Below are 19218 nucleotides of genomic sequence, written 5' to 3'. Positions count from 1 at the left end.
CTAAAAAATATTTATGAATCAATTTATTGAAATTGTAGTTTGTTGGCCGGGTGTTCCAAGTGCGAGGTCCACTAGTCTAAGAGCTCGCGATGAATTTTGGGAAGGTGCTATAGGCGTGTTGAAATTATGTGTTTTAGTGAAAAATACAATTTCGATAAACACCTAATCCAGCTACGCAACTCGTTTAGCGAGTTAGCGGTTATTTTAATAATTCACAGCATACTACTTATGCAAAGATTAAATCCAAAAAAACTTTTTGAGAGGTCTTGGATTTTTTTCGAATTCAATAAATCCTAGACTAAATAAAGAATACTAGATAAAGAAAACCAAGTTGGCAAACATTTTTTTAGCTAAAATTATATTTTTTTAATAATTTCAACTTACTAGAAGAACTCTCCAAAAATTGTCGCGAACTTCCCGGCTACGTCTCAAATTCGAGTCGGACGTAAAGCCTGATTATTCGCGTCTCACAGTCTAAGCTAAACAGTATCAGGCCATAAAATAGGGATCGTTAAAAATAATACAATATTGTGAACAAAAATGATTTATGTGCATAATTTTGTCAAAAACACTTTAGGTCTAAAAAATTTCTACAATTTTCTTACTTGTATGAAATAGTTTGAAGTTCCCAACATAATAAGTTTACTTTAAAAATCGTTCACATTCAATTGGCGTGTGCTTTGTCTCGGTTGTGATTCATCAGGGTCAACATTTTCGTTAATGTTTTCGTTATTATCTTGCATGGATAAGTTTCTAATGGGCATACCACGTACATTTGTGCTGTCTATGATTTCGGGTAGCAAGCATTTCATGTAAAATTTTATCAATTTCGGTTTCATTTCCCAAAATAAATCATCTTTTTCTATGAATTTTGTGTATACATTTTCATTCTCGCCTGCCCATATAGCCAAAAGACACTGTTGTCGTTCTGACACTTGTATCTGATAGTACCAGTTTGAGTTTTTATTTACCGTTGCAGTTTAAGTATTTATATTATATTTTAAAATTTCTATTTTGTTTTCTTGTATACAATTAGAAAGTCCTTTTTTGTGTGCTGTAATTGGTCACTTGACTTCGACCTCTCCAATTAAACCATCAGGCGTTGCCCCAATAAAAGGGTATTCTTTATCTATAAATAAACCACAGGGCTCAATGATAATATTTTCCTGCTGCTGCAACTGCAGCAAAGCTTGCTGCTCATGCTCAACTCCATGCGCGATAGATGTGAGATGGGCCAATTTTTTTTTTGTACAATAGGTTTTTAACGTCTTCAATCAAACTACGTGACTTTGAAGCCACGTTGGACACAATAGCGTTTATTCTAAATATAAATGTGGAATTTTCAATCTTTAGCAGTTCGCCGCCACAGTTTTTATCTTTATCACAAAAGTAATTTGTTGTTGTTTAATTTAATGACATAGTTGATGATTCCCATAAGCATGAGATAATGAGTTAATAATATCGTTGTGCAAAATGGATATTGCTACATTTTTAGGACTCTGTGAGGCCTTGTGATGTGTAATAGATTTCACTATTGCCTTTCGCAGTGTCATAATTTTTTGATTTGTGAGGGTTTTTCGGTGCGCTAATGTGTATTTAGTTTCTGTGGTGACTGCTCTTAGCTTTTTGCAAAAATTGCGCAATATATGATTGCGGCACTCTAATTTTTCAACCGTCAAATTTTGACTTTCATAAGGATTTGAGATAAATATTTTAGAGTAGGTCGAAGAATCACCATCTCCTACCATTCTGCCATATATTATACCATACATGGAAATTGAGCTTTTGAAACCTTCAACGATTATGTCGGCTTCCTAGACGATCCCTGAAAATTTTTGAAACACAAGTGGTCTTGTGATGCAGTTTTTTTATTTTCGGCTCGGGCACATACGAGACAATATTTATTTCTGACACCAAAGTACAAAACTTCACCCGTATTTCTGCCAATTATGGCTGCTGCACCTGATGAAGCTTTATAGTTTGAACCATATGACCTGGCACACCATGCTCCATCCACATAGACATCTATGACAGCATACCCGTTTTTGGTCCGGCCATCTGCTATAGCAATTTCTTTTTCTTTATTGGCAGCGGCTTCCATTGTTTCACATGCAGTTTCTTCCCATTTCTTATAAAGTTTATTTTGCATTTGGTTAAAGAATTTTGTAGAAAATATAGGAATGTTTATTGCTGAAAATAACTCTTCAATCTGAGAAAAACCTATACCACAGGCTACAACTCCAGTGGTAGCAGCTATATTAGCATCTACATGCTCGGTATCTTTGGTGGTTTCAGATGAAATAGAACAAATTTCTTTACACATATTACATTTAAATTTAAAGATTGAAATCAGTCCATGTCTTCTTACACCAACTAAGCAGAAGTTGCTTGATTTACAATCAAATAGATCATTGTGGCGTGCTTTTTCTTGGAATTTTTGTAAAAAATAATTTATATCAATTATTCGCCGTCCTGATAAGGGTTGGAAATGGCTTTCCTTGTTATACATTTCAGTTATGAATGCGCCTTCATTTCCATCATTTTCTCTGTAACAATATAAAATAAGTTTTTGAGATAGTATAACGTGGAACCTACAGAACTGATGTTGAAAAACAACTTTATAAAAAATGTCATGGACTTTTAGAACTCCGTCGTTATTATAATTAGGTATAAAACACAATTTTAAATAGACAAGTCATACAAGATAAAGTTTATATACGTTGATCATGAATAATAATAATAATATAAAAATAATAATCGTAAAAACGTGTGTATTTGTTGTCAGTACTGATAACTTACTGAGTAGTTTCAGAATGTACTATTGGTCCTTGCGCAGATAACGAAGACATTGGTAGGAGTACATCTTGTATAGTATCATAATTCGGTGTTTTCGATGTCCTGGAATAATAATTATTTGTTTAATATTTATGTTTATTAGATACTGCGTAAAACTAATTTAATTTTTTTATGCCTCTGAACGACAACAGAAAAAAACTTACTTATTCGCAGAGGGTTGCAAATCAACAGGCTCTAATGTTATATAAGATGTGTGAGTCTTATTAGACGTATCGTTACACGGTTTTCTGAAATAAAACACTTCATTATAATGCTGTATAAAAAAATGAAGTTGCTAAAAAATATTCAATTAATTTTTGCATGAGTCGCTAAAAGACTTGCGGGGCTAGTTTCAGCGAACGGCGAAATTTTTTTTTATCACAATTTCAACTTGCCTAAAGAACCATCCCAAAATTCGTCGAGAACTCTCTGACTACGTCTGTTGCCATATCAATATATATCATGAGTGTTCACATGTGTTCAGTGTTTCCAAAGTAAATATTCGCTATCATTGATGAATGTAATTACAAATACTGGCAGGGATATATTCTTGAAGTTCAAACACGGGCGCAGAGTTAGGTATCTTGTGCGTTTTCTAGTAGGTGCTTTCTACTATATATTCTGAAGGAGCGAGAGTGAGTGAGAAAATAAAGAGAGCACTTACTGTTCCTCCTTGTTTTTTTTTCCAACAAATAAACCTTTTTTATTTAGACTCATTTTTCAACTGAAACAATAAAATATAGTATTATAAAAGATTGGAACCCACATCGAATGCGTTTCACTACTGGAGGGAAATATATTTTTTTAATACTGTTACTGTGGTCAATACCAATAAATGAATAAAAAGTATAACTCACCATATTTCTTTCGCAATTCTTTTCGCCTTCAAATGTGATTTACACCTAATTTTATTTCTTTTATTTGCCATTCTAAAAAACAATCACAAATATACTGTCTTAAAAGTTGTAAGTACCTATACAAAATATTTACACAATAACTAATAAGAAATATTCACATAAACTTTATCCTTACAAATACAATAACGCAAAATAATAAATTCACAATCTATTTTATATCGTATACCATTTAAGGAACAGAAAAGAAGCGCGCGCGCAATAATTTGACACAGGTCTCACCTCAGTAACGTCCCGCGAGACACAGGCGAACGACAAACGGATCAAAAATCACTTGAATAATCAATAAAAAAATGTATAAATGTAATGAAAAAAAAACGATCAGGTAGAATCGATTCCAACATTAATAACCTATAAAGTGATATTAATTATAGGAGAAATGGAGTTTTATAACATGTTTAAAATGGAATTTGTTTTGAAAAAAAACTGTAAATCGAAGTGCGTTCGGGATTTTTTTCTTTTGAGAAAATTGTATTGTATCGTGTATTAAACGGGTACATGGTAAGAAGAAAGAGTGGATCCTAAAATCTATATTTATTTCAGTTTCTGAATGTTATTATTTACCTATCAAAAATGAATTCTAAAAGTGGCATAAACGGGATAACCTGGCCTTAAACTTAGAAATAGGTAGCTCTGTGAATAAGGACCCTTCTCCATCAACGTTAACGCTCCAGCTAAAATGCGAAACTTCCACTCGCATCATGTTGACCTATGGCATTTTACAACCGCACGCTTTGGGAGAAACTTCTTACCTGGCAGAGCCACATTGTGGCATCAAATAACAGCTGTAGTTTCTCAAACCGAAACGACTTACAGACTTTCAACCCCATTCAGTAACCGACGACATGCGTTGTGGCCCTTTAAGTTGAACCCTGGTGTTGTGGTTGTCCATGGGAGGTTGCCTCACCACTGACCATCATGTTAACTCCCTACCCGTTTAACCCCTCTAAAGTAGCTCACTTCCGCATTCCGTGTCAATTTCCCCTCACTGATATTGGTAAGCGACACGCTACATGGGAAAATAAAGCGACAATCGCTATTTCAACACGTTTCATTATGTCTTTTAACTCTCTGCGAACTAGTTAAGTAGATATTTTTATGATTTATGTACTCACCTCATCAAAACATAATAAATCTACCTACATATTTATAAATTAATTAATAGTTGTTATTTCTGTCTTTTCAGTTTTCTTCGAGCCAACAGACAGAAGGAAAGCGATAAGACCTCTTATTAATCGCCATCAACTTACGTACGCGTCGCCGAATTTAGCAGAACTAAAAGCGATGGCTCAACAATTAGCAGAACTACCTGATAAGCTTGATGGTTCTCGTATAGAAATCGATGAGGTTTCTGGGATTGCTAAACTAACACAGAAATTAACTAAAAATGTACAAAATATAATAATTACAATGGGTTCAAGAGGAGTTATAGTTGTTGGTCGTAACGACTATAAATCCGATCAAGGGAACACACTATCTCTTCGTTTTTATGAAACGAACCCATTAAAAAATGTTGAGAACGTTTCTGGAGCTGGCGATTGCTTTGCAAGTGGATATATTTATGGCCTCTTATGTAATCTCACGGAGCCGGAGTGCGTTAGTTTAGGTTTTGAAACCGCAAACAGTGCTCTATTTTGCAAAACAACCGTACCCGTTACTTTAACAGTGCCACAAAATTTTAGTGGTGCTAAATGTAACATTTTTCAATTTTAATGCTTAGATTAAGGATTGGTCTTCGCTGCGCTCTAACTAGAAACCGTAGTCGCAAGGTGCGGCAACTAATACTACGCCCAAGTGGGCGTACTCAAGCCAGTCTCGAACAATTTATTTTTACTATAGGATTTCCACCACAGCACTAGGTACTTGGAACACACCCACATTGCTCAATGAATGGGGGCTTCTCATTTAAGGTAAATACTTTTGATAAACAGTAAAAAGTCAAAAAGGATGTAAATCCTTTATTACGTAGTGTAGTTGGGTTGCTGCCTCATTAAAAATTGAAATTAAGTTTAGTATAAAACATGTAAGTGATTTGACTTGCGTTTTAATAGTAGTAATTGTAACGTCAATTTTCTACGAATATGGAATGGTAATTTAAATGGGATTATAGGGGATACTTTCATCAGTGACAAAAAAAAAAACAAAATATTTATATAAAAAAAAAAACAATTTTATTGCAGTTTTTGAACTTTGAGTAATTAAATAATAATAAATTAAATATTAACTTTAGGATAAGGTAATGGTTTAAGTTTGTTAAAAGTATTAAAAACCCTCTGATTTCGTGTTAGGCAATTATATTATGTAAACTTATTGTAATTTGTAATATGGTTTTCGTACGTTTATCTCATTATTTGTGCAAATACTTACATACCTAAATGTCAAAATTCTTAAATAAAAAAGCCATATTTTATATGCTCATTTTATTATTCAACTTATGCTTACTTAAACTAATAAACGCATTTAATACAAAAAAAGTAAAAACCAGTCATATTTAAGGACGGAATGGTAGTATGTTGGACAGAGATTCAATTTACAATCATGAGAACATGTTGAAGCTAGCTTAAATATCAGTGTGACCAGGAAATGCAACTTTCCTTTCGCGCATGCCGTAGGATGACGGCTCCCTGCTTTGCATTTCATGTAATCTTTTGTACTTTCTGACTCTCGCTTCTACTAAAAATAGTATTCCTGCAGGGAATAAGAAAAATACACCAATCACGCCAAGAGCAAAGGCCCAACCGAGATCATTGTGTTCCCAATGAGGCATCCAATCTCTTCCATCTCCTCGGGCCCCAAATATTATTACAGATATCAAACCTGAAAAACCTGTAACAAGCAATAAGTAACTGTTAGAAAAATTTTGGCTCGTATGCAAGGTACTGAAGATGTAAAGTTTAGTTAGGACAGGCTACTACTGAGAAGTAACTATTTATTATTTATGCTCTAATGTAACAGCGGGAGCGAATATTTTTTTTAATGGAAGAGAACAAACGAGCGTACGGGTCACCTAATGTTTAGTGATCAATGAAATTAAATACTACAGCAAGTAATTAATTAAAAACAAACAACAATTCATCCAAACAATAGCAGGTAAATATGGAGAAGAATGACGTTTAACAGAAACCTTATCAGGACTAATACGTAACATTCAAATACCATTCAACTATCCCTGTCAGAAAACGCAAACACTCTGGTTATATCGTCACAGCAATCCATCCATCCGCAAATATATAACCCGGGGTGGCTTGAGCGGTGTGAGGCTGCGGTATAGGTGAGTTGATGCGAACAGCATACGCCTGCGTAAATATCCGGTGCAAAAAGTCTACATAGCTCGTCATGATCTATGTAGACTTTTTGCACTATAGACAGTCTCTCAAAGAAAAATTTAAAGAAATAAATATTATGACTGTTCATTGTCAGTACATATTTTATGAAAATTTAATATATGTTCACAAAAATCGTCACCTTTTTGCTCTTAATAGTGATTTTCATTATAATAACACTAGAAATAAGGGATTGCTTGGGTAAATGTATACACTTCTACAATAAAGTCCCAGCCACTGTTCAGGCATTATCTATAAATAAATTTAAATGTTTTATAAAAAATGGCTCTGTCGTAAATCCTATTACTCCACTGCTGAATATCTAAATGATCGGACAGCCTGGGACTAGATTGTGATTATTTTATAGCGATAGAAATGACTGTACAATATTGTATATTTTTATTGAAAAGAGCGCAAAAAAAAAGAATGCTGGGAGAGTTTCTTGCGCCGCTTCTTCTCTCTCAGAGCGCCATTTGTTTCCGAAGCGGCAGTAGTATAAGAAATGACATCAAAAAGAATTCTAAAGGAATCAATTTTGAGAAAATAAATGCCTTTTATGCCTTTATGCAATCTCGGCGCATGTATATCGCGTCTGAGAACTTTGCACAAAACTGTGCGCTTTCGCCTGACCTCGAGGGAGTTGTAGTATCAGTCCCGTACATACGTTTGCAGGGATACCTACCTTAAATTGCTTTCTTTACCTTTTCGAGGAGTGCAAAAATGCTTCATGGGACTCTACATTCACACACATAGATCCTACATATTTTTAATTCCACCAAGTAGATATAGGAACGGTTCAAAAAGCGCGATTGTAGAATGCCAGACGTCAACAAGACAAGAACTACTCGTACTACTAACTAACTTACTAACTACTCGTCTTGAGACAAGAACTACCTCGTACACTCACTCTATAAAGGAAGCAATGGAGCAAAACCGGGGTTCGAAAGTATTAGTACAACTGGGCTGAAGCCATCAGTTGAAGCTGACCACAATGAGCGGTTAAGTCGCCGTTTCGTCGGAGATTCTCGCGTAAGTAGGCTTCTACAGCCAGATATATGCGTCGCATGCGCTACCACCCTGACCCCAAATCAACACGGAGGGCACCATGGTCTATGTCGCAGCATTAGCAATAGGCTGGACACATTAGCTGCAGAACAGACGGACGCTGTGGTCGACGTGTTCTTGAGTGGACAGCGCGATTCGAACGCAGTGAAGGGCGACCTCCGAGAACAGCCGAAGATTCGGTTCAGTGACATCTACTGGGAGAGTACGACAATACGATACATAGAATAAATTACTAGGTAACTAGTGTATAGAACCATTTACATCGAGGGAACAAAAGAAATTGTTATTCACATTCTGGATGTGAAACAGGAAGCAACAAAGAATCTTGGCAACCAATATTATCAACAGAAGTACCAAGATGTGTGTAGTAGTATGTGAGCACGACTTGGTCACTATGTGTTGATGAGATATATTTGCTGTGATCATCTTAAAAGGATGGGAGAAGATGATGTAGTCATAAGGGGCCTTCCTATGTTGACTAAGTTGGAAAATTTGTACTTATTCTGAAAATTTTTGATGTTTGGTTCAATTGATAACTGAAAACATCAGATAACCCTTTTAATAGTAGTAGAAATAATTTAGATTTATTAGAACAATATTGGTAACCTGAGCAAGCTTGTTGTTCATATGACGTTGATGTGTGTCTCCGTTCATTTAATGTTCTAGGGAAATGATGGGAGGATATGAATCTAGAGCATAGTTTCTCAACCTTATTTTTGCTCACCGCCCACTATGAGAATATGTTTTTTTCTAGAGTATTTTCGTGTATTTTTAGCCTTTTTAGACTATATTTTTTAATCTACCCACGCCCCATCTGAGCCATCTCAATGCCCCCTAATTTTCTCTGGGTCTTCTACTGCCCCCGAAAGTCTCAACAGCCCACAAGGGGGCGTTATCGCCCACGTTGAGAACCTATGATCTAGAGCAAAACATGGATGGGATTGAAACTTAGCATCAACAATTTTGAAATTACAAGAATAGCACCACTGATATTATGTTCATTCACTAATAGAAAGAGGCTGAAAACTGGCATCTAGTTGGACATGAGAAAGAGCATTGGCATAACTTAGTGTTGGTAATAATTGAATTTTGGTTAGCCTAAGAGATTTGTATCTCATTACTTCAATACACTTAGATAATAATAGAGGTCTAACGCTTAAAACAAATTGTTGGCAACACATGTAAAATGTTAATTGAGAATAAAGTTAGGATTTCTTTATGTGGAACCTCAAAAGCATGCACATAATGAACATATGTTTCATTGCCTTGTGTTAAATTCAAATTCAAATATTTTTATTCAAAATAGAATTTAAAATCACTTATTGAACGTCAAAAAACTACCACCCATTCAAAAGAGACTGCCTCAGACCTGAGAAGAATGGGCGCAAGAAACTCAGAGGGCTTTTTTTTTATATAAAATATTGATTACAATGTGATATCGTACAATAAACATTTATAGTTAAAGAGCCTGAGGGTGTTCGCTTTATTCCCAGTCCGTGGTGTCATTAAGAAAATTGTTAATGCTATATAGTAACCTTTCCCACACAAACGTTTCTTAACAATTCTTTTAAATTTCGTAACACATTTGTTTTGTACATTTTCTGGGATCATATTGTAGAAGCATATACATTGCCCAACAAAAGACTTACTAACTCGACCCAACCGAGTAGTTGGCATAACAAGTTTATGTTTGTTCCTCGTGTTAACATTATGAATGTCACAGTTTCTAGAAAATTCCTCAATGTGCTTATGAACATACAGAACATTATCAAAAATGTAGTGAGAAGCAACAGTCAAAATGTTTATTTCTTTAAATTTTTCTCTTACTGATTCTTTAGGACCTAGGTTATAAATCGCGCGAATAGCCCTGTTCTGCAGCACAAAGATGGTATTCATATCGGCCGAACTGCCCCATAACAATATACCATAGGACATAATACTATGAAAATAACTAAAGTATACTAATCTCGCCGTATCTATGTCAGTTAACCGTCTAATTTTCTTAACGGAATATGCTGCAGAACTAAGCCTATTCGGCAATCCTTCAATATGGGGGCCCCACTGCAATTTGGAATCAAGAGTAATGCCAAGAAATACAGCAGATTCCACTGGTTTTACCACCTCTCCATTTAATAAAATATTCGCATCTACATTTTTGACATTTGGAGCCCCAAAACCTCCATTACTCAAAAACATAAAGCACTATAAGGTAAAGAAATCAGTGATTACTAACAAACAATAGAAAAATATATATACTATCTGCTAACTAGAAGGATCTAATTATTTCTTATTAGATCTTAATTAACAGCAAGTTGAAAAATTTATTACAAAACCTGCCTAACTCACCAACACAAATTTATTTATGTATTAAAGAGATTTGGCTTGCACATATTCAACAGTATTTCAGCACACTCATTGGAAGTTTGTCTCATTACTGATATTGCAATATTATTCATATAAAAATATGATATATAATCAAACAAAAATACAAATTAGGCTTGAATGGAATATGGTTTGTCAGATGTATTGACAAATGATAAATTGAGTGTGAATACCTTATGCCAAGAGAATGCCCTAACTATGTGATAGTGATACTTGACAGGGTATCTAATTTGTCAATATACTTTTACATCCTCTCTACATGATCAAACTATCACAATATTTTCTTTTTAATAACAGCCACATCTTTAATGAATATACTGTTATCCCTTCAAAGCAAACTGTGCATACTTAACCAATAACTGAATTACAATACATACCACCAATTACGAGAATTGTTCCAAAAGTCAATAAAAGAGTGACATAATTTTCATCATCTTCCTCCCTTTTTAAAAACTGATATGACAAGAATGATGAAATTATAATACAGCACATTGTGATTGTAAAAAAGAACTGAGTTGCTATAAAGAATCCAGGCAAAAGAACATCATGTATTATGTAGTACTCCTCTTCAAATATCCACCAACAAGTATTAAATACAGTGTCATACCAGTGATGTACTTCTTCAAAACCGTTAAAACATACTTCCCAAAGACCTGCAAGGCAGAATTAATTATGTTACTATGAAGTGTATTTCATACATTTATTTTAAAGTTCATGTCCATCATTTAGATGAAAAAAGAATATCATTAATTGTGATTTTCAAGAATCCTAAGTGGCACTACAATGTAATGGGCAGCATCAATTACCATCAGCTGAATTTCCTGCTAGTCTTGTCCCTTATTGTCATGAAAAAAAACTCCTTGCTCACATGTTATCACTATTTGCTGAAAATAGTGATTTTCATGTTATTGTTTATCTTTTGACATTTTCTCTAAATTAATTTAAAAGTCATATTCAAATATAGCTCCACTATAAACTCCTATTACTCAATAGCAAAATATGTAAGCAATTAGACAGCCTGGGTCTAGACCATAGTTTGTCAACCTTATTTTGCTCACCGGCACTTTGAGAATATGTTTTTTTCTAGAGCCCCCCATCTTAATTTTCCTTACCATCTGTTGCAAATTTAAAACAGCTATTGCTACAATTATATTTAAACGTAAGATATTATAGTATAATATAGTTTTATATTATATTATAGCCCCCCGGAAAGTCAAAACGCCCAAAAGAGGGTGTTATCACTCATGTTGAGAAACTAAGGTCTAGACTCTAGATTATGATTGTCTTTAGCAATTACCTGTTAATTTATTTATTAATATTAAAAAAAATTAAAATAAAAAAATAATATTGTGGCAGTTCTTTATGTATGGCATAAATTTATATTCTTCTCTATCAGAGCACCATTCTTTCTGAAGTAATTTTATTATGTAAGTGATCAACCCTGAGAAAGTACTGATTGAATTGACATCAAGAGAAAACTGGAGGAAATATTGATACTTTGTGATGGTAATAAGTGGCAGATCAGGCAGATAGCACAACTGATATTCTTGAATCATCTGTCCTTAATAGTGACAATATAACTGGTGATCTAACACAATAAAGAACAACCAAATGCATACAGTAATTCAATATGATCCTGATGACATCTCACTGCAGTTGTTACTCCAGAGTAGACAGTCCATCTTAAGTCTGCAACCTTCTAAGTACAATTTGTACAAGTGAAGAACTATTTTATGAAGAGAAAATGAGAATCTCAAGTTTTTTAATTTAAATTCTAGTACTGTGAGATACAACTATGTCTGAAATTCTAATTCACATCCCTAACATTTTATATGTAGTTGGTTGGCCTGTTCAAATTTTATGAGTTAAACATACCTCCCCGTTGTTATTCAAAACTCAAAGCACTCCTTCTTATTGAGTGATCACCATACATTTTTTTTGAGCACAAAAGCAATTAAATTGATATATATGCTGTCATTACACTAAGATTAAAATTAATATGAACTATTTTCAAATTATAATATATCATTTAAGCTTAAGGTTGCCCGTACATAACCGTTTTATAAGTTCAAACAACCAAAACAATTTATCAGGCATCATTGGTTTTAGTCACGGAGTTATTATTTGTGGATATTAGAATTTTTTAAAAAATCTAGGCAAAAAGGATAACAATAATATTAAATCAATAATTCTTACCAATTTTAATAAATTTTGGGTCCTTTAGTTTTCCGTCGGTAACCAGCCAATATGGGCTAACAAATGCAACTAGAATAAAAATTGAAGCAAACACATAAAAACCCAACGCAAATAGTCCAGTCTTGGATTTTGATCTCATTTTTATTCAAAGCTATTTTGCAATTATCCACAAATAACTGTAGTAAATATATTATATTTAATAACAAATATCAATTTGGGTGTAGTCTTTATTTTTGTCCTTTTTTAGGACATGCAAAGGGTTCAAGCTCATACAGCCAAGTCTACGCATTTTTGTGCTTTTTCCTAGAATTTGCAGAAACGACGTATATTTTTTTTATTGTAAGAGGAGGACAAACGAGCTTTCGGGTCACATGACATTATGTGATTACCGCCACCCACATTCTCTTGTAACACTGTAACATGTGACACACAGGAGCGTTGCCGACCTTTACGAAAAGTGTATGCGCATGTAGTGTCGTCCTGGAAACACCGCACAATGAAGCTCATTCCACAGCTTGGTTGTACGTGGAAGAAAGGTAAGAAAACTGCATTCTAGACGAATGCCACACATCCAGATATGAGGATATAGATCCTGATTTGTGGAATGTCGTGCGAACGTGAATTCGGTGGCAGGAATTAAGTCAAACAGCTCTTCCAAACACTTCCCGTGATAAATGCAGTAGAAGAAATACGTTGAAGCGATATCTCTACGCATTACGCAACGCCAAGTGATCTAGTCATTCACAGAGCACGGGGTCCCCAACAATTCAAACGTCTCTGCGTTGCACGCGGTCAAATGGTTCAAGCTGATCACTAAGTAGTCTTGCTGTATATAGCCTAAGAACAAGATCGTATTTGGTACGACCGAACTATTGGATGGTCCGGTGGGCGCCTCGCATTAATTGGTCCGACGGCGTTTTTAGCCTCAGCTATCGTATTTTCGTATTAGCCACATTATCTAAATTGATCAAATATTGAAAAATGATTCGAATATTTTTCTTTTTTATTGTATTTTGGTTTGAGCTGATGGTCTAGTTACCAATGCTCTAAATAAATAAAAAAATATTGGTTAGTGTCAACTGTCATATTCAATGTCATATTAATTAAATTTGTTTTTATTTTTTATTTGTGTTTTTTAGCATATTTTGTAGTTTGCATGATGAAGGTTCACATTTTCTGATCATTTCTGTATTCTTATCCTTCAAGTTATACTCTACTACCTCATTTATATCATCAATGAATATAATTACTTAGTCTAATAAAAGTAAAAACTTTAATGTTAAGGGTTATACTTATAGGGTTGATAGTTAAGTATATATTATAAGTCACTAAAGTTTCTGAATTTCATGGTGAAAAATTTATGGTTCACCATGATTATATTTATAAGTGAGACTCAAAAGGAACACATAAATCTTCTTCATACCCGCTCCTCTAAAGGTAAAGCAAACACAAATTTTTATTCACTGAATTCATACATCTTATTAAGGTGTGATTGAGAATTAAACTTTAATATATATATAAATGATTTGTCTGTCATCAATATTTTATTGAGTAGATTTTTCTCTTATTTTCATAAATTATTGTGTTGTCTAAATAAATGTAGTCACTGCACAATAGTTAAATTTAATGAAGTAAATACCACCTACCACTACCAGCAGGTATGTACTTAAAATAAATGAGGAGTAAATGTTTTGTTTCCTTATGAAAAAAAAATAACACTTACTAGTTACTATTTAAGTATGTTCTACAAAATAAGGAATTAGAAATGTAGTTAATTATTTGAAATTACATTATTATTCATACTTATGGAAATTATATTGAATAAATTGGATTATGAAATATGTTTTGTTCAAACTGTTATTTTTACTGTTTCAGTTTTAATTGATGTTTGTAAACTTACTCTGGATTTTTTGTATAATGGTTTAAATACCCAAAAATATAATGTTGCAGCTGGTAAGCTATTATTCACTAAAAATATTTTTACAAGGTATTTGTTTTAAATTTCTGTGTCAGGCATGCTTGTGATCACATAACAAATTTATTTCTTGGTAAAAATCTTTAATTACGGATTGTTTTCCTCCAATCATTGTTGGGCTCCAACTAGATAGCGCACTACCTAAGAACAATACCTTTTTTATTACTACAACTATTTGATGATTATGTGGTGGGCATCTTGACACTCAATGGAAAATTGAATTAAAAACAATTATTTATTTCAATGTAAAGTAACATACATTATATGTTACTTTACATTGAAATAAATAAAATGCAAAATACTTACTGATGATATGTGATCCCAGTGTCTTTCTTATTTTTTGTAGTTTTATTTTATTATTAGCAATGTTTAACTGAATATGTGGCACATTACACATGTTTAAGACTGGCTCAAATACTCCCACTTGGGTATTATTATTAGTATTCGTTGCCACACTTTGCGATTACGCCTTTGGTATCTATTTTGAGTGCAGCAGTACCTTAGATTAATGTAAAAATTCTTATTAAGCATAAGTATTAGACCCACAAGAAGAAGTGAAAGATAAGTACATAATAATGTATTATATCAGATGTTGTAATTTGTAATATATTTTTAAATTACAGAAAAATTTGAAATATCACAGAGTGAAGTACAAAATGTAATACAAGCTTTAGCACATCTTATAGTTGAAAGCTGTAAGCAAAATGTGAGTCAATAATTGTTTTATTTTTTAAAGGACACTACACTGTATCTCAAGGAAAAATTTCGAGAATTAAGTTCTCACCAACTATATCTTCGGTCTGTCCATAATCTCTTGCTTTGTACACCTGTTCATAAAACTTCCTTTTTCAACAATTCATTTGCTGTGCAAGCTGTTAACCTATGGAATTCTCTTCCCTCTGAAATCAGAAAGGCTCAAACTCTCCAATCTTTCAAAACAATGCTCCATTATTTTTATTTATTACTGTGACAAATTCAGTACTAGTTCTTTTCTTGGAATTATTTACTGTATGTGTATGTTTAACTTATATGCAAATTGCTCTCAAGTGATAAGGCCGCCTATTGCTTTTTGTAGTCTCGATTTTTGTTATACTTAATTATTTTGTGGTGTGCAATAAAGATATATTTCATTTCATTTACACTAACCCCCTTATTCATAATGGTCCACTAACTTAAAATAGCCGCTAAGGAGTGTTTTTCTCACTCTGACTTAGGTCAATAGAAGAAGACAGAAAGAGAATTAGCAATGCTTTAAGTTAGCAGACTATTATGAATAAGGGGGTAACTGTTTTTCCACTCACATTAAAATACACATGTGTTTATCACACTCCTGGAGCTTGATTGTTGTATTCATGTTTTGAATTTTGTAACACATTTACATTGTACATTTTCTGGGATCATGTTGTAAAAGACTCTAACTAACTGGACTTAACCAACAAGTAGGCATAACAGTTTAAACAACAAATAAAAGGCATAACAAAATATCACAGTTTCTAGGAAATTAGCTACTGTGCTATTGAACAGTTATAACATCTTGATATGCAACAGTTAAAATATTTATTTCTTTAAATGTTTCTCTTAATGATTCTTTATCACAACACTAATTACTCGCTGTTCTGGCATTGATACTGTGTAGGGAATTTAAAAACACCATTACTTTTGTGATAATTATTATTCCCCAGCTTTCAGAGCAAAATTTTCAGGCAACATTGACAATAGCAGGGTTCTCATCCGACCATCAGCAGGTGCTTATTAAGTTTTACTTAGCAAAGAAGCCTGAAATATGTTCAGTGTTAAGTTTGATTGAGCAAAAGTATCCCATGTACCAAGACTTAGCATGGAGGTTTGAAATTCAGGTCAGTATTTAAAATAACTTGCCACAATATCGCATTATCTGCAGCCTCTCAATACTGCTGAATCCACAATTACTGATATTGGAGATAATATGGTTATATTATAATATAAATTCATACAGATAAGTGTTTTGGGATGGGACATTTCCAATACTCAGCCGAGTTCACAGAAATCTTTATTTTTTTCAATAATAATAATATTTGACATATTTTCACACATTACTAAGCACCAAAATAGGCTTAGCCTGTGCTCTGCATATCATACAACCATATATTTGTCAAGGAATCATTAACGGTTTTAGATTGCACTGGAAAACTGTTGTTAAATTTTATTAAAATAAATAAAAACCACGTAAATAATACAGTAAGTAGTAATAAATTTAAGTTAAGTTACATGCAGTGAGTGTGACGAAATAACAAAAAATAAAGTATTTTTAAAAACATCTATTTAATACACAATTGGGCTTCTAACCCCAGCAAAGAGGTCCGGATTATTACCAAGTTATTCTATATGAATTTGTTAATAAAATGTTCTAATTAATGTGCTGAAACCATTCGAGTTCGTTTAGTGCTAGTGAATTAGCGAAATACAATATTAAAATTGTGATATTATAAAAGACACATGAACAAAGTGACTTCCCCTTAATAGAGACATGAATATGTGTATATTTACCCCCTTATTCATAATAGTCTGCTAACTTAAAGCATTGCTAATTCGCACTCTGTCTTCTTCTATTGACCTAAGTCAGAATGAGAAAAAACACTTCTTAGCGGCTGTTTAAAAATAACGGACCATTATGAATAAGGGGGCTAATATATAAAATTCTCGTGTCGCGGTCTTTGTAGTTAAACTCTTCCGAAACGGCTTGACCCATTCTCATGAAACTTTGTGTGCATATTGGGTATGTCTGAGAATCAGACAACACCTATTTTTCATCCCCCTAAATGTTGAGTTATTTTTTTTGACGTAATTTTTTTTTATTATTTTTTTATGATACAACATTAAAAAATACATACAACTCCAAATTTTCAACCCTCAACGATCAACCCTATTTTTGTATCGCGATTTTTATATTATTCTGTTCCATCCACAAATCCGCTATAGAGATGCAAGATGGCAATCGAATACAATAATTGTAGTACGTTATATTTGGTAGGTCTGAGAATCGGTTGCATCTACTTTTTACACCCCAAACATTTTTTTATTACTTTATGTGGCAATACAATGTTTGCTGGTTCAGCTAGTGTATAATTAAAAAGAAATGTATTATTGGACACATTCTTTGCTTAATCTATGCAGCAGTTTAAGTTAAAGTTGAATTACTTATTAGTCTAAGTTGAGGCTAGATTGTAATGCAAGTGGGGCAACATTATAATTACTATAAAAGATAAGAAAAAAAATGTGCTAAAAGTTTTCATAAATTTACAGATGGCTTCTTCCCACTCTATTGAAGAGATTAAACCGATGGTGACTATGGATTTTGTATTATCAACTCCTAAGAATATTGTCAATTCAAAAGATGTTCCAGTAAAGAAACAATTATATTCACCAACAATTAATATAGACTCAAAAATACCTGATGCCAGAGCAGCCAGCCATTGTGAAAATGTAATTAGCCATGTTTTGTTACAATGTGACTTGCCTAACTTAATACATCTTACAAATAGGTTAAGTGAAGCTTTAAGTGAATCCAAAAGTCAACATGTTCGAAGAATACAAAGGGTATTGTAGAAGGTGTTTTATAATAAAGTTTTGTAAAATATTGTATTAAGTGAATATTACAAATATTTTCATAAGGCCATACATAATAATAAGGCCATCCTACTAATATTATAAATGTGAAAGTTTTTATGTCTGGATGTATGTTTGAACTTCTTTAACGCAAACACTACTAAATGGATTTTGATGAAACTTTGCAATAATATAGCTTACACACCAGAATAACATATAGGCTATAATTTATAAAAATATTGTGTGAATCATCTATACATTTAAATAAAATTGGAGTGTCTGTTTGTAATATTGAAATTACCGTTTTTTACTAAATGTATATTATGAATACATATACACCAAAATAAATTTTTTTACAATTTTTGTCTGTCTGTCTGTTTGTTCCGGCTAATCCGGCGACTTTTTTGGCAGGTAGTTGATGTAATAAGGAGTAACTTAGGCTACGTTTATATTAGAAAAATAAAGCAATTTCCAAGAAACGGTCTAAATTTATATGACAAAACAATGTTTGCCGGGTCAGCTAGTACATAATAATTGTGCATAAATAAAAATAATAATTGTAAACACTTTTGTAATATTATAAATATATCGTGAATGTATATTGCGTGAAAAAATTAAAGATAATTTAACAAATATTTCTCTGCATTTTAATTTTGTTTATCCAGACAAGCTATCAGATTTTCAATCGCAGTTAGGTTTACTGGATCAGTCTTTTTTTAAGTGAACATAAGGGACAAGACGAGCAGGATGTTCAGCTGATGGTAATTGATACGCCCTGCTCATTAAAATGCAGTGCCGCTTAGGATTCTTGAAAAAACCCGAAGACATAAGATGTTAAGTCTCATTTGCCCAGTAATTTCACTAGCTACGGCACCCTTCAGACCGAAACACAGTACTGCTTCACGGCAGAAATAGACGCCGTTGTGGTACCCATAATCTAGCC

General features: G+C 33.2%; 3 protein-coding genes and 1 long non-coding RNA gene across 5 annotated transcripts in view; 2 read left to right on the top strand and 2 right to left on the bottom strand.

Annotated features, from left to right (window-relative positions):
* LOC126971160 (pseudouridine-5'-phosphate glycosidase) overlaps positions 1-5632 on the top strand; it is a 263833-nt gene extending 258201 nt beyond the window's left edge. The window contains exon 10 of the mRNA XM_050817314.1: positions 4936-5632. Coding sequence (XP_050673271.1) covers positions 4936-5462 — 527 coding nt within the window. The 3' untranslated portion in view covers positions 5463-5632. The remainder of the gene's footprint in view (positions 1-4935) is intronic.
* LOC126971191 (uncharacterized) lies at positions 1834-3083 on the bottom strand. The gene is made up of 3 exons (XR_007730851.1): positions 3000-3083; positions 2800-2898; positions 1834-2546 (listed from the first exon to the last, which is right to left on the bottom strand). It is a non-coding gene; the product is annotated as an uncharacterized LOC126971191 (long non-coding RNA).
* A 522-nt stretch (positions 5633-6154) lies between the features above and the next one.
* Positions 6155-12952, bottom strand: LOC126971179 (uncharacterized). Its single transcript, XM_050817348.1, has 3 exons — positions 12716-12952; positions 10897-11172; positions 6155-6575 (listed from the first exon to the last, which is right to left on the bottom strand). The coding sequence occupies exons 1-3, from the start codon at positions 12852-12854 to the stop codon at positions 6310-6312; spliced, it is 681 nt and encodes a 226-aa protein (XP_050673305.1). The 5' UTR covers positions 12855-12952; the 3' UTR covers positions 6155-6309.
* Positions 12953-13835: 883 nt separating this feature from the next.
* On the top strand, positions 13836-18912 carry LOC126971177 (COMM domain-containing protein 2-like). 2 transcript variants are annotated; one of them, XM_050817347.1, is made up of 5 exons: positions 13836-14152; positions 14591-14668; positions 15314-15396; positions 16394-16546; positions 17973-18912. In XM_050817347.1, the coding sequence occupies exons 1-5, from the start codon at positions 14062-14064 to the stop codon at positions 18273-18275; spliced, it is 708 nt and encodes a 235-aa protein (XP_050673304.1). In that variant the 5' UTR covers positions 13836-14061; the 3' UTR covers positions 18276-18912. The 2 variants fall into 2 exon arrangements, with proteins under 2 accessions (XP_050673304.1, XP_050673303.1); XM_050817346.1 differs by having other exon boundaries at positions 13838-14152; positions 16373-16546.
* Positions 18913-19218: the final 306 nt, after the last annotated feature.

This window comes from Leptidea sinapis, chromosome 23, assembly GCF_905404315.1.
Source record: "Leptidea sinapis chromosome 23, ilLepSina1.1, whole genome shotgun sequence".
Classification (NCBI taxonomy): Eukaryota; Metazoa; Arthropoda; class Insecta; order Lepidoptera; family Pieridae; genus Leptidea; species Leptidea sinapis.
Note: the sequence above shows the minus strand (reverse complement) of the source record. Positions and strands in the feature narration are given on the sequence as shown.